Genomic DNA, 16,255 nt, shown 5'->3' with positions numbered 1-16,255 from the left:
GACTGATGAGAAGGGACACATTTCACAATGTGTCTGGTTTGCTGTGAGGCTACAAAGCAGCAGGGTCTGTTTTGACTACAACAACAGGTCATTTCATTTGACTTTGGATCTGAGTGTGAGTGTTTGTAGGTCAAACCAATGCCCCCTAACCCTGTCTTCCAGGCAGACAAAGGGAAGAGCCCCAGAGCGACTGAGTGAGAGACTCAGAGTAGTGGAAAACAGGCCTGACTTGCTCTCAATCAATGAATTATACATGGCCTAATGTCTAGACACTACCCATCCCCACCCCTACAACCCAGACTCTGAAGGCTGCCTACAACTACACCCAAACAGTCATTCCAAGATGCTGTTTACGTTAGGCTGTGTGTGCAGACAGGGCACACAAAGGAGGAAAACAGTACTGTCACTCTGGATGTGAAGACTGGCAGTGGCATCATTGACCAGCAGCCTAGTTTTAGTTGTTGTACACAGTCTGTTAGGCCACTGGCCAAGGCATGATGACTAACCGTACTGACAGTCTGGATGGGAACACTGAAGACAGCAGGATGCAGTCTTTCTGTAGTTTTACACAGTCTGTCAGGGTGTGTAAGCCGGTTGTCTAATTAGCTCTCTACTCCTTCCCCTTGGCCCTAACCCATCAATGTTGGCAGATCTAAGGGGGCTGGATAGGTATAAGCAGTGTAGTGCTGGAGGATGTGCCAGGGCAGGTTTGTAAGGGATATCTTTAGCAGATGACAACAGTACTGGTATGGTGGTACTGTGTCAGACATTCCAGACAGTCAGGCTAGCGTACCAGCAACATGTGCCATAGTCTCTGTAGTTGTACACAATCTGGCAGGGCATATAAAGGGATATCTAGCCAAACAGAAGGATGTCGGCTGTGTTCCCTACATAGTGCACTATGTATTCCATTTGTTGGGAATAGGGTGCATCCCTGACATTCAGGACACATCATAGTTTCCCCTCTGCAGTTGTACCAAGCCAACAGATGACTAACGATACTGTGTCAACAGACAACTATGCCAGCCTGGCTTGGCTTCCAGACACCAGGCGGTGGAAATCAGAGCTACACTGGTACTGTGTTTCGAGGTCAGAAGTAGAGGACGTCTGCAGTCTCTGCACTCAAACACAGTAAGAAAGTAGGCTAACAGGTTAGCTGCTAGAGGACTCCAAGAGGGCTAAGGACAGGTTAGTATGTCAGTGTGTTAAACTGAACAGCTCTCTGCAGTTATGAGGAACAAATAGGCTGCGTGTTTATAAAAAAGGCACATTTACCATTTACTTTCAAGTTAAATGTTTTGTACAAATACACATGGTCACACACATGGCCACAAACAGATTACATTTATGGGCTAATATTAGGAAGTGATTCCAACTTAACATTGCTCAAAACAGTAACATATCTCTGAGTCAGGCTATTTGTTTAAATAATAGGTACTATAATTTGCAATATCTGTTGATTCCAAAGTTATAGTAAAACACATACTATATTATAAGCAGGTGAAGAGTGATGATATTTTGTTAAATGGTCCCGGGCCCTTCCCAATAATGCAGAAAAAAAGAAAATATAGAAAAATAAAACACGTAATAGACACAGAATGAGTAACGATAACTTGTTAATTGTAGATGAGTGTGATGACAGCCTAGAGAAGGTTTAAGCCCATCTCTAAATGCAGAACATGTGTAAATCCTCCAGACAGACAGATGAGGCTAGCCAGCCCATTGTGCTCTGTTTTTCAACAGCAATCTAGCCTGTAGCCTAGTCTGTCTGTGGGGTCAATTCCATTTAAATTCAGGAAGTCAATTGTAATGCCAACCCCAACCCTGCTGGCTAGCTAAATATTTCAGGGGGGACAACTTGGTCTATTCTAAGAGCATGAGATTGAGACCAATGTATTGTGTGGTACTTTCCAATGGTATTTCAATAGATGAAGTGAGGAGGAATGGGAATGCATTATTCTAGTTCCCCCTGCATTATTCTAGTTCCCAACACCAGCTTGGTTGTTTTGGTGTACGATCTTTTTTAATATAAATATGTCACTCAACACCAAACGGAAGGGTATTGTATTGTTGGATGGGCTGTTTGTTTGACCACTACTAATCAATTATATTGAGACGGGTAAATATGTATAAAACGAAATCAAGGAAAATCTTTCATGGCTCTAGGAAAAGCTTCAACTATGCAAGCTAAGTAGAGAAGGTACGGAGGTGGATTGCATGACTATAAACTCTCCAAACAGAAAACTTTTGGGGTGAGAAGTGGGAACGAGGAAGGGAATAAAATCTATAGTTAACTATGCAGGAGGTTGGTAGGGTTTCAGGGGCAAGCAACTATAAAGGATAACTAAAGACAAAGGGGAATCGGCATAACATCCATTTCTGTCAATTCAGAGACAACTGAAAGAGACTATTGGATAACAACAAACCGGCATACTGACGAAAGCACAACAAGCTTCTATCCCAACAGTCACATTTACAAACCAACAATCACTCCCAAGGGATTAGATGCAAGGTTAGGTGGGGATGAGATGCCTTCAAGTTACGAACATCAAAGAAAACAGATAAGGAGGAGGAAAAGACAGAGAGCAGGGTGCAAGCAGTCTTCACTGGTTCTAAACAGCAGGCCAGCTCCTCTACCCTCTACCCAGGAGCGAGGAAAGGAAAACGAGAGGGGCAGGAGGAGGAGAGGAGGCAGGGGTGGGTGTGAGGGGGGCGAACCGAACTCACCGCACTGGCTACCTGAGCAACCTGAGCCTGAGGTGCTTTGGGGGGTGGCTTTGATTGGTCCAGAGCAAAGATAGTATACTCAGAGAGAAAAGCAGGTTCGGCTATCATCCCGGCCAGCACCTGACCCCAGGTCAAAGGTCAATGTGTCAACAGGACGACAGATGAGGGGGGGACAGAGAGCAATGAGAAAAACAACAACACCATGAGAGTGAGTGAAACAGCGCTGAGGAGAGTGTAGTCTCTGCCCAGATTCTCTGGAGAGACACTGGTCAGAGAGAGAAAACGAAAGTGAGAGAATCTGACAAAGAGACAGAGGAAAAACACAGAGAGAGCGAAAGACTGGTCAAAGAGAGACAGAGAGAAAGAAAAGATGGAAAGAACACCCAATCAACAGTAGGGCTATGTGGCATTTACTGAATTTGACATCCTAGTATCTGTGTCCTCCATTGTGAAATAGCCTTTCATGAGATTGATAGAAAGGTAGGCCTAAATGTCAATATCTTGTCTTTGAAACAAGGATGTCCAAGTCATCATTAAGCGAAACATTTTTATGAGGCTAATTTGCCTACATTTTTGTGGGGCACAGAAACAGTGAAGTCAAAGGAGTAAAGGCTGGAGCTGACGGTGAGCTAGAGATGATTTGAATACGATGAGGAGGAAGAAGATGCCTCTAGGCTATCTGAAGCCATATAGTGGGCATGGCATTCCTTCAGGGGAGATGATAAAGCCGGATGCTGTCAAAGGGCTGGAAGCCTGAAACATCTAAGCCTACAATTCACTACCTCAGGCTGGATTTGGTTGGTGAATATCTTAGGCTTGAGTTGAGATTTAAAATGCGGAATCAATAATTTATTTGCTGAGGTAGCTTATTTCTTACAATGGATTTTGAAATGAATGTGATGTGTTGAAAATAAAGTTGTATAGCCTATGATCTTTGGTAAAATGTATATATTTTTTTATCTGACGACATGGATATGCCAAATTGGATTTACTGTACAAAACACTATAAGTCAAAGTCCTAATATTAAAATGCTGTTGTATATATTGCCATTCATTGAGATCCATCCACCTAATCCTTAACTAAATTTAAAAGTCTGTCTCAATAGATCAGAGTTCCTAATTGCTGCATAATGGCCTAGGCTACTTCCTCAGAGCAGTCTACCTGAGAACACGTCACTCACTTGTTTAGGCTACATTCCAAAGGCAGAGGTCATTAGAAAAAAAACTTGGCATGCCGACACATTGTGGTTCACCCATGGAATTAACTGAAGTACTATCCTAGTCTTGAACAATAAAATAACCAAACAATTGGCTAGGACTTGGTGAAGACAGTCAAAAAGGTTTAGCTTCTTTTCAATAGTGGACATATTTCTTAACCCTATTCATTTGGTAATTTATTGGATAAAAACCTAGTTCAGGCCTAATAAGTGATTGAAATTAAGCAGGTCCTTAACTGAACCCCTGGGGCCCTGAATGGTCTGACTACTTAGTCCCCAATTTCCACTAATTAGGCTGAATTGCCTCCATCCGTGTTGGTCATGGTTTGTTTTAATCAGCTTTAAATCGATGCAGGGCTGAGACTTAAGGGATAATACTGGTTGAACAGCTTATCCTTTGGGTGAGGCTACAGAAACTTTACACCCTTGGATATGTATTAGGGCAGTTTTATGATGCAGCAGATCATGGCGGCGTAGTCCTCTGGAAGCACTGCAGACATAGGCCCAAGTCAGGGCTCTTGAACTCAGGTCCTGGAGGGCCGAAACACTTCTGGTAGAAAACTGCACTCACTGGGGCCTTATTTATCAATCATGCAAAGGCACAAATCTGTGCATAAACCATGTGTGGGATAATTTCCACGGAAGGTGTGAGATTTATCGATATGAACGTTTGCTTGAGAGTGTGTGTAAATTTAGACACAGCCATGCCAAGTGGTGGAATAAGGGAACTTGCTGCCTGTCAAGCGTAGAATGGGGAAAATATATATTGAAAATATCTGAATAATTTTCAGTTTCCTTGTATTTCCATTGTGAATTCATGCAACATATCTTGACAGGCATATCATCTGACCACATCAGTGCATTTGTTACGATAATAATCCATATAAACTACAGTCATTTGTTAAATTAAAGGCACGTGTGAAAGTGAAACCATTGTTGAAATACAAAAAAATGATTTGATAATGGGAAATCGAATTAGGTTGATCTTGCTCTGTTGGAAGATTTGTCACACGCTGCATTTAGCAGAGGTGTTTTTAAGAGACAGGTGGGACTTTTTTTTGCAAAAAGTACAGATTGATTTTGGGAAACGATATCAGATGAGCCAATCTTCTAGGATTTTTGCAAGGATTTAAGACCTACTTTAAAAAGGCAAAGACATGCCATTCCAGTGCACATCCAAGTGCTATCCACCCTCGGGTTTTTGGCAACGGCCACTTTTTAGCGGGAGCTTGCTGAGCGGCATCTCACAGCCCTCGATGAGACAATGTTTTGAATGCAAATCAGCAGCAAAACAAACTAACATACAATTTCCATACACCATCGCACAACAGGTTGAAGTCAAGAGGATTTTCTTTGCATCAATGGGTTCCCAAATACGAACGCCGCAAGGCGGCACAAACGTCACCATTAAAACACCATCCCAATGAGTTCAACTGCAGTACCAGTCAAAAGTTTAAACACCTACTCATTCAAGGGTTTTTCTTAATTTTTACTATTGTCTACAATGTTGAATAATAGTGAAGACATCAAAACTATGAAATAACACATATGGAATCATGTAGTAGCCAAAAAAGTGTTACACAAATATATTTTATATTTGAGATTCTTCAAAGTAGCCACCCTTTGCCTTGATGCCAGCTTTGCACACTCTTGGCATTCATGAGGACCGCCACAGGAAAGGAAAACCCAGAGTTACCTCTGCTGCAGAGGATACGTTCATTAGAGTTACCAGCCTCAGAAATTGCAGCCCAAATAAATGCTTCACATAGTTCAAGTAACAGACACATCAACTGTTCAGAGGAGACTGCGTGAATCAGACCTTCGTGGTCAAATTGCTGCAAAGAAACCACTACTAAAGGACACCAATAAGAAGAAGAGACTTGCTTGGGCCAAGAAACACAAGAAATGGACATAAGACCGGTGGAAATCTGTCCTTTGGTCTGATGAGTCCAAATCAAAGTTTTCTGGTTCCAACCGCTGTGTCTTTGTGAGACACAGAGTAGGTGAACGGATGATCTCCGTATGTGTGGTTCCCATCATGAAGCACAGGGGAGTTGGTGTGACGTTGCTTTGCTGGTGACACTGTCTGTGATTTATTTAGAATTCAAGGCACACTTAACCAGCATGGCTACCACAGCATTCTGCAGCAATACGCCAACCCATCTGGTTTGTGGTTAGTGGGACTATCATTTGTTTTTCAACAGGACAATGACCCAAAATACACCTCCAGGCTGTGTAAGGGCTATTTGACCAAGGAGTGTGATTGAGTGCTGCATTAGATGACCTGGCCTCCACAATCCCCTGACCTCAACCCAATTGAGATGGTTTTGGATGAGTTGGAACGCAGAGGGAAGGCAAAGCAGCCAACAAGTGCTCAGCATATGTGGGAACTCCTTCAAGACTGTTGGAAAAGCATTCCTCGTGAAGCTGATTGAGAAAATGCCAAGAGTGTGCAAAGCTGTCATCAAGGCAAAGGGCAGCTACTTTGAAGAATCTAAAATCTTAAATATATTTTGATTTGTTTAACACTTTTTTGGTTACTACATGGTTACTGCTATTTAATAGTTTTGATGTCTTCACTATTATTCTACAACGTAGAAAGAAAAATAAAGAAAAACCCTTGAAAGAGTAGGTGTGTCCAAACCTTTGACTTTTGGTACTGTATGTGAAGGCTTCCACTCTTAATGCGCAGGTGATAGGCTATATGATGCGCAAAAGACATTGCTGAATGTGATGGTACGTACAACTCTTTCATTCTGCATAAAAGCAATATTGGCCTAAACACCTACAGGAGGGAGCTGTCGAGGATGGATGGCTTATTGGTGAGTGTTGCCTACTCTTTTGAAGTAGATTTGTCATTGCTAAAGCAACTTATTGTCTTAATGGTCTACTCTTTGTTGCCATGTTTTTCTTTTTATTGGTCAAGCCACAACTATGCGAGTCAAATAACAACTTTTGGTTGTACTCAATCTCTGACACTAGCACCTCACCGCGTTGTATATTCCCCACAGGCTTTAAAGGGGGGAATTTGACCATATATCAGTGCACGAGCACTGAGAACAATTGGTATTTATCAATGGTTATGTGGGGAAAATTACAAATTAAACATTTCACTTAAGAGAACGATCTATTGTTATTTGTTAGTGTTTTTTTACTGATACAAACGTGTCTGTGTGACTTAGTCATAACACTGGGTGTATAGCTAAGAGCCGTTTGGGTGCGACCGCAGCATGTGACATATCCCATGTTTTACTATCTGCAGGAACTCAGCTGTGTGGAAACGTGCAGGAAGGAACAGACAATGGTGCGAGCTGTGGCAACATCAGCTATCTTAATCTGCACAGACAAGCGAATCACCTTTTACACCATGTTCCCGCCCCTGTTTCCACACATCTGCTAACCACCATGTAAACAAAGACGTTGTACTGTCCTATAAAAGCTGAAACCCAACTCTGTTCATTGGGCCCTTAACTCTGCACGATTGAGTGATTGTTAACTGCTCCAAGTTGTTGTTTGAAGAATCTATAGTCTCTCTTCTTTTTGGTTAGAATTTCCACGATAGTTACTTCCTACCGGTGTACGTATGAGGCTCATAAGATTATTTGATAAATCACCCTTTTTCTATTCGTACGAACATTCTAAATTCCGTTCGAAAGTAGTATTTTAGAATAGTATATACGTAATATTGATAAATGAGGCCCCTGGTGTCCGAGGTCTGAATCAGTCCCTGATTCGAAGGAGAAGGTGAAAACCAGAAGTTTTTTGACCCTCCAGGACCTGAGTTGAAGTCATCATTCCAAGAGGTGTTGGAGGAAGAGAAGGTAACCAGGGCTTTGGGACCTACACATCATATCATCTATGTCTAATGATGAGGGACAGTTTCCTGAACACAGATTAATCTTAGTTTCTAGAACCTCAATTGAAAGTGTTTTGTAGTCTGGGCAGGACTAGGCTTCATAGGTTTCCGAGAAACTAGCCCGAAGCGTAAGATCTAGGACTAATATAACATTATTTCAAGCAATCCTTATAAGAAAGTGATCCTAAGAAGGCAGTGCATACTGTAGGCCAATTTCTCCTGCCGGCACAAGTTGCTGTTGCAGTGTAGAGCCAAAGCACATCAACAGAAGACTTTAGTGTAGGTCAGATGATATTACATACGTCATTGAGGCTCATGTCTTACCTCTCTATCACTAGGTGAGGCTGAGGTATCTTGGTGCAGGGAGGGGTGTGTGTGGCTGCTACGTCTCTCTCCAGGGCCCATCTTAGGGAAAATTATTGATATTTATCATGATATAAACAACACATTTGTCCAACATGTTCAAGTCCACAGAGTAAGGATTTCACTCTACACAAGAAATATGCATCTGTTAAAGCTAGATAATATTGTTTTTTACCTTGGCTATCTTTAGGTAAGATTCTAGTGTTGACTCACTAAAAGACCAAGCTACCCTCACTAAACAATAGGCTACTATTTTCTGTAAACATTGCCAGCTTGACAGACAGGTTTTATAGACACAGACTATGGAAAAAAACATTACCTTGAGAAACACAGACATCATGGGATAAAAATAAATGATTATCCAGTAGGAGTGACATGCATGGAGCTGTCCAAATGAAGCCACCAGCTGACTGGCTAGACAGTTACAAGGAACTGTAGCTACAGTACTAACAAGTCCAGTCAATCAATTATTTAAAGATGATCTGGCTGGCTGGGACAAATGTAATGGTTCCACAGACAGCTACACTTGTTTGATTAAATGTAGACAAAACTATGATTATTGTTCTGCTATTGTGTTTTTTTTTAAAGTCACATGACTCTAGTATAGATTAGCCTAGCTAGCTAGCTAGACTTTGTTTTGAAGCTGCTCAGACATGACTCCCTAAAAACATGACACTTCGATACATCTACGACCGGAAGTGACTTTCCGTACCATTCTTCTTTCTTTCTTTGTTGTACTTTTACCCATTTCTCCACATTTTCATGCTGCCCAATAGGTAGTTACAGTCTTGTTCCATTGCTGCAACTCCGCTACGGAGTCGGGTTGAGAGCCATGCGTCCTCCAAAACACGACCCTGGCAAGACACACAGCTTCTTGACACACTGCTCGCTTAACCCATAAGCCAGCTCGCACCAATGTGTTGGAGGAAACTCTGTCCAACTGGTGACCTAAGTCAGCTTGCAGGCGCCGGCCCGCCACAAGGAGCCGGCCGGCCAAACCCTCTCCTAACCCAGACGATGCTGGGCCAATTGTGCACCGCCTCATGGGTCTTCCGGTCAAGGCCGGCAGTGACACAGCCTGGGATCAAACCCGGAGCTTTAGTGACACCTCAAGCACTGCGATGCAGTGCCTTAGACCTCTGCGCCATTCAGGAGGCCCTTTCTTCTTCTGTGGATTTTTTTTTATAGCGGTTGGCAACCAACTTTAAGGTGCATTACCACCACCAACTGGACTGGAGTGTGGATCAGAGCCAGGGAAGGTCTATTCTTGCCTCAAGGAAACAAAATACATAATTAAATACTAAATCCCCTGAAGATTCCCCCAGCAGTTCACTTAATCTTGGCTCTTCATTACTTCTCAAATATAATAACAATTGCTCCCTTTTCCTCCCATATTTCTGGCATTGAAATAGAACGTGTTCCACTGTCTCCATCTCCTCCTGACAATGATCACAACTCCTAGTTGGATATGTCCCCACCAATTTCAATGTACTATTGAGCCTTGTGTGTCTGTCTCAGCCTTGCGATTACACTATCCTCCCTTGTCGCTCAGCCTGAGGACCTCCCTACCCCCACCTTTTCCTGAACCTTATACAGGTGTCTTCCCTTTCCCTCCCTTTTCCACAACTCTTGTCATTAGTTTTTAACCAACCCCTTGGCTTCTGCTTCACTGATTGACAATTCCATCTCAACATTAGGATGTTTAAGAGCCTGCTTGGCGATTTTGTAAATACTAATTTTTCTTAACTGAACTGCCTAGTTAAATAAAGGTTATGTTTAAAAAAATATATATCAGCAAAAAAAAGAATAATAATTCTACTCCCACATGAGCTGGTACCCAGAGGAACATCACAAATATCCCCATTAGTCTTACCCTATACAAGCACTGCAAAACCTCATACAACACATCTGTCTGCCCCGAGACACAAATGATTTGAAGCTCATCAGTGCTACACAGGAATCAGAGCAGATAAGTACCCTGCCTGGCCTCACCTCCTCCACCCACTCTGCAGCCAAGAGTATGGCCATCAACTCCATTGTGTAAACAGATAAATTATCCGTTGCTTTTTGTCACTGCCACCTTAAACTCAGGAACACTAAAAGCTGTTTGGGGTCCTTAGATCCATATGTGAATATATTCAAGAAAGCATAGTATTGGGTTCTTAAAATGTTCACTTACAACTAAATCTACTCTTTCCTCAATAGCTCTTACCATCTCAAGCAATCCTGAATCTATCACTGGCTGAGGGAGCAACCAAGGTGGGATAGCAGGAAGAACCACAAACTCCCTCCCAAACAACCCCATCTCTCTCGCCATGCCATTTACTATCCAACCAAAACTTGTATTCGGATTTTGTTAGTGTTCCCAGCACCATAGGAGTACCTTTTATTTAGGATGTGTAACCTTATGTCCTCAATATGTCATGGTTAGATGTCTTAACTTTAACAGCAACTCTCTCAATTCTACCTGCATCGCTGCCACCGGGGAGGTCCTGACTGCTCCACAACAAAGTCTTTGGGCTTGGTCCTGGATTACATCTAGCTTTTAAAAAAACGTTTTAAAGATGTCTGAGCTGCTGATCCATATGCTACACTTCCATAATCCAGTGAGGACCTTAACAGCGCTATATATATAGCATTTAACACCATTCTATCTGCCGCCCACTCCATTCCTGACAGGCAACGCATCACATTCAATATTTTCTTTCCTTTGAGAACTACTGTTATTAACATGCTCTGTCCATGTCATTTGAGTGTCAAACCAGACCCCCAGCAACCTAAACCCTCCCACCCTCTCCAGATTCCTTCCATACAGCTTCAAGTATATTTCCTCCCCAACCTTCATGTAGAAACCCCCCCCCCCGGTGTTTTCTCAACTGAAAATTCAAAGCCCCACCTGATGGACCACTGATCAACTTCACTAATCGCTTCTTGAACTTTCCTGGCTGTATGGGTAATATTTCTCCCTCTCTTCCACAGTGCCCCGTCATCCGCAAACAATGACCTCCCAATATCAGGTCTCACCTAGGATAACACATTGCCAATCGTAATAGAGAACAAAGGACTAATGACAGTTCCCTGGGAGGTACCATTATCTACCTCATAGCTTTCTGACAAAGAGCTCCACACCCTCACTTCTATTGATCGGCCAAAAGAAAAACCCTTATCCAGTTAAAAACCTTTCCTCCAACCCCCCTGACATCCTTCCACATCATATCAGGCCTTCTGTACATCAAAGGAAACAGCTACCACCTCCATATTTGCCTGTTCCTTCCATATGACTGACTCAAGGCACAGCACAAGATCCATCGTTCCCCTGCCTTTTCTGAACCCACTTTAGTCTGGTGACATTAGTCCTCTACTCTCCAGAAAGTAAGTCAGCCTTTCTGTTATCATCCTTTCCATAAGTTTACATACATGAGATGTGAATGCTATCGGCCTATAGCTTGAAGGACAAGTAGGGTATTTCCCTGGTTTCCATATCGGCACCACTAAAGCCTGCTTCCAACTTCCAGGCAGTTTCTCTTCCTGCCACACCTTATTGTAAAGGCACAATACTTTCCTCATTGCAGTGTCACTGAGACGAACCATCATGATGTAACATCTCCTCCTCTCAGGATATGCTACCCCAGCTTTAGCTAAAGTTCTCTTCATCTTAGGCCACATAAAAGGGGCATTCAATGCATCCTCCACCATTGCTCTCTGATCCAGGACCTCCAGATGCTCTCCTTTGACCCTCTCTCCCCCATGCTGCCCCTCTTCTGTCAGATTATTTGAGCTGTGCACCTTCACAAATGCCTGGGCTAACATCTCTACTTTCTCCATATCTCTCACTGCAACCATCTCACCACTTTTCAGCACAGGGAGATCCCAATCTCATCTGACCTTACTCATCTTCTAAATCATCCCCCAAACCTCTCTCACAGGAGTGGTCCTGCCTCTTATCTGTCCTAATGATCCTCCTTACTACTGCTTGTGCTTGTTCATACTGAATCCTGTGCTGGAAATTATGGGACCGTTTCAACATTCTGAAAGCCCGCTTCCTATCTTTCACAGCTTCTCTACACTCCTCAGTCCACCAGGGAACTGAGTTACTCGTTCGCCTTACTGTACCCATAGGAATCCCTTGGCTTGCAGCCCCTACTATTGCACCTCTTACTCTATCATTCACTGTTTCTATACCTGAATTGAGATCAACCTGAGACAGCTCCTGTTCACTCAAGTCCTGAAACTGACCCCACTCCGCTTTTCCAAATATCCATCTCCTCAATCCAATCCATTTGGGCTCCTGAGTGACGCAGCGGTCTAAGGCACTGCATCTCAGTGCTAGAGGCTTCACTACAGAGACCCTGTTTCGAATCCAGGCTGTATCACAACCGGCCATGATTGGGATTCCCATAGAGCGGCACACAATTGGCCCAGTATCGTCCGGGTTTGGCCGGTGTAGGCCTTCATTGTAAATAAGTATTTGTTCTTAACTGACTTGCCAAGTTAAATAAAGGTTCAATTAAAAAAAATGGAATGTCCTACTGAATTTTCCACCCTCATTCCCACAGTACACATGATATGATAGTGATCACTACCCCCTGTAGATTCCTCTAAAACCTCCTAACTACATCTACCTGCCATTGAACTTGAGATCAGAGTAAGATTCAGAGCAGATTAATTTCCAGTTACTGGGTCAATCCTGGTTCCCCGGCCATTATTAAGACTCAAGCCCTTTCTCATCAAGTAGATCCTCCAACACTTGTCCATTTCCATCTATCCGTACCCTTCCCCAGAGCGTACTATGAGCGTTAAAATCCCCACACCACGTTACCCGTCTCCTATCTTGACCTTCTACATTCCCAAGGGCCAGCAACTCTCTTACAGGGGTTGTAAAATGTCCCTATGAGCATATTCCCCCTCCCAACCACTACATACTCCTGTTCAATTCCCTCTCCCACATGCCTATATGGGATCACACGCTTTATAAAGGTAGCATACACCCCTCCTCCCCTATCTTTACAGACTGCAACATAACCTTGTATTAAAAAAATATAGAGTAGGTTTCAGCTATGTCTCCTGGAGACATAACACATCAGGTTTGGCTGGTAACTCCTCAAGAAACTGTTGTTTGAACTCCTGCCCATTAGCCATCAAACTTCTGGCATTCCATTGAAGGATTAACATCATTATGACAACTAACCAAAAAATGATTCCTGGCTAGAATGATTCTCAATCTTATTGAGGTCATCCTGTACATTTTCCCATGTCAGTCCTGTGATCCCAAGATACTTCACTGCCTGCTCCACTATGATCGGTATCTTCTTAGTCTTAGATTGTCATTTTTATGTGCAATTGATTGCTTCTGTCACAAATGTAACAACCTGCCTCATGTCTCCTACCAGTCTTGTGTTCTCCCCCATTCTGCTCACTACATCACGCCCAACCTGCAACCCAACCTGCCCTGCCCTGGAATATCTGCTCTTCTAGGTTCCCCGCTTGTTTCTGTGTGAACTACCTTCACTGCTTCTGCATACGAGATTTTACGCTCACTCCTCACCTGCTGCACTTACAACTGTCTTTTCATGACTCCACAACCCCCATCAGCCACACTATGGGTTGATAGTTGTTTCACACTTGATAGTAGTTACAGCACTTTAACTGGACCCAGTCTCCAGATTCCCCATGTGCATGTTCTCCCCACATCTCCTTTTTCCTTTACACACTGTCGCCACATGCCCAAACCTTTGACAGTTATTGTAACACAATGGTTTCGGAACATAAGCTCGCACATGATAACTCATAACCAATCCTATGTTTTTCTGGCAGTACCTGATCCTTAAAGTTTAGTAGCACTGACAGGCTATCCACCTTCTTCTCATCTCGTGTCATCTGAAGGCGCTTTGCCTCATTAAGAGAGCCTCCCTTCAAGTGGTCCTTTATTTATTTCACGATAACAAATTCTGGAACTCCTGTAATAACTCCCTTCACCCACTGCCGTCCAGTTTGATCCAGCAGGCTACTATCAACCACACGTTTACATACCTGCTTGAGTTTGAGCGCCTTCCCATACTGTTTAACATTGATACACACCACCAAACTTCCATCACAAAGAACTTTAGCAGACACAACCTCTGATTTTTAAATTTGTATCCGTTATTTTACCAGGTAAATTGACTGAGAACACGTTCTCATTTACAGCATCGACCTGGGGAATAGTTACAGGGGAGAGGAGGGGGATGAATGAGCCAATCGTAAACTGGGGAATATTAGGTGACCGTGATGGTTTGAGGGCCAGATTGGGAATTTAGCCAGGACACCGGGGTTAACACCCCATGTCTTACGATAAGTGCCATGGGATCTTTAATGACGTCAGAGAGTCAGGACACCCGTTTAACGTCCCATCCGGAAGACGGCACCCTACACAGGGCAGTATCCCCAATCACTGCCCTGGGGCATTGGGATATTTTTTAGACCAGAGGAAAGAGTGCCTCCTACTGGCCCTCCAAAACCACTTGCAGCAGCATCTGGTCTCTCATCCAGGGACTGAACAGGACCAACCCTGCTAAGAAGCACGCCAGCAGTGGTATGCAGGGTGGTATGCTGCTGGTATGCTCCTACTTTACTCTCCAACTCCCTAGCCAACGCGATCAGACCGCCATGACTCTACCCTCATCATAAAATTTCACCAAAACCTTGAACTCCACTTCTCAGTACAACACTGAAAACCGAACACCCCTCATCACTACTCTCCCTCGACAAGACATGCAAAGGCTCCTCAGGCTTCATCTTCTTCTTAACCTTTACTCTCACTACTCTACCTCCACCTTTTACCACCCCACTTCTTCCCATCCTCTACTCCTAACCCCCCTAGCTACCTTTCCATTCCTCTCTGCTCATGTCAAGAGGCAAGTGTTGCTCAAACACCTACACAGGACTTCACTCTCCAAATGATAAAAAAAAAAACATCACTGGCTTTCAACGTTTCGTAGCAGGTTAGGAGTTCTTATTATACCTTAGTGGTTAAAAGAACATATGGTGCTTTCAAGACAACCGGTAACTCGGAAAATCATGACGTCAGCGATTTTCAGGTTAGAACTCTAGAAAGATGCCAGTTGGAATTCCAAGTTGGAGGACCATTCAAAAGATTTTTCCCAGTCCGAGCTCGTTTTTGTCCATGTTCCCAGTTGCCTTGAACACACTGACGTTTGAGATTTCCGAGTACCCTGTTGTTTTTAACGCCGTATTACGCAGCAGATTAGGATAATTAAGCATTATCCTAACCTGCAACCAAAGGGGTCACTTCCGGTCGTAACTGTATCGAATTGGCGTGATTTTAGGGAATCGCCACACTTTCGGTTCTGAGCAGCTAGCAAATGAGTCGTTTTGCAGAATAGTTTGAAGATAGACATTTGAATGTGGCTATGGTTGTTGTTTTAGCGAAAACGTTAAGGTAGAAAACCAACTAGCCTAGCGCGCTAGTTATCTACCATGACATGTTAGTTCGAACAGCGGAGTTTAACAACTCGTAAACCAACCTGGGCCTGTTGCGGTGACTGCGCATTCCTTTGCGGCAATTGCTCCTCGTTTATCTTTTGCTGCTTTAGTTTCTTGAACATCTTTTCATCCAGATGTTGTTACTTCCATGCGAAATGTATTTTATTGTAATGTAATTCCTGTATTTAGTATTATTCATGGTCACTCGTCTCTTCTTGCAGGTGACCAGTGTAGTGCGCATGTGCAGCCGACGTGGAGCAAAATGAGCGACAGAGTATTAAGCTACGGCGAGCGGAGTGGGACAAACAATGACAGTGCTGCAGCGTTCACATGCTAGTCAGTACTAGATTTCAACAGGCAAAGGGGTGACACAGTTGGTGCTTTCATGACAACTGGGAACTCGAATTAAAACGAGGTCAAATCATGACTTCTGAGTTCCCACTTGTCTTGAACACACTGAAGTTGGAAGTCTAAATTTCCGAGTTGTTTGAACGCGTCAAGTGTCGGGAACTCGCTCAAGTCCGAAACGTGTAATCTATTCATCACATGGTTAAACCAGAGTATACACAGGTTGTCTAAAACTAATGCGGCTTTTAAAACAACTGGGAAC

The 16,255-nt window shown here is 43.4% G+C and overlaps 1 protein-coding gene across 1 annotated transcript in view; it reads right to left on the bottom strand.

Moving 5' to 3' along the window:
- golga4 (golgin A4) overlaps positions 1–15,909 on the bottom strand; it is a 67,289-nt gene extending 51,380 nt beyond the window's left edge. Inside the window, exons 1-3 of the mRNA XM_055889981.1 lie at positions 15,687–15,909; positions 8,125–8,205; positions 2,728–2,847 (exon numbers count right to left, since the gene is read on the bottom strand). Of these exons, the coding sequence (XP_055745956.1) occupies positions 2,728–2,847; positions 8,125–8,205; positions 15,687–15,767 (282 nt within the window). The 5' untranslated portion in view covers positions 15,768–15,909. The remainder of the gene's footprint in view (positions 1–2,727; positions 2,848–8,124; positions 8,206–15,686) is intronic.
- Positions 15,910–16,255: the final 346 nt, after the last annotated feature.

This window comes from Salvelinus fontinalis, chromosome 30 (genome assembly GCF_029448725.1).
Source record: "Salvelinus fontinalis isolate EN_2023a chromosome 30, ASM2944872v1, whole genome shotgun sequence".
NCBI classification, from domain to species: Eukaryota; Metazoa; Chordata; class Actinopteri; order Salmoniformes; family Salmonidae; genus Salvelinus; species Salvelinus fontinalis.
This window is presented reverse-complemented; position numbering and strand designations above follow the sequence as displayed.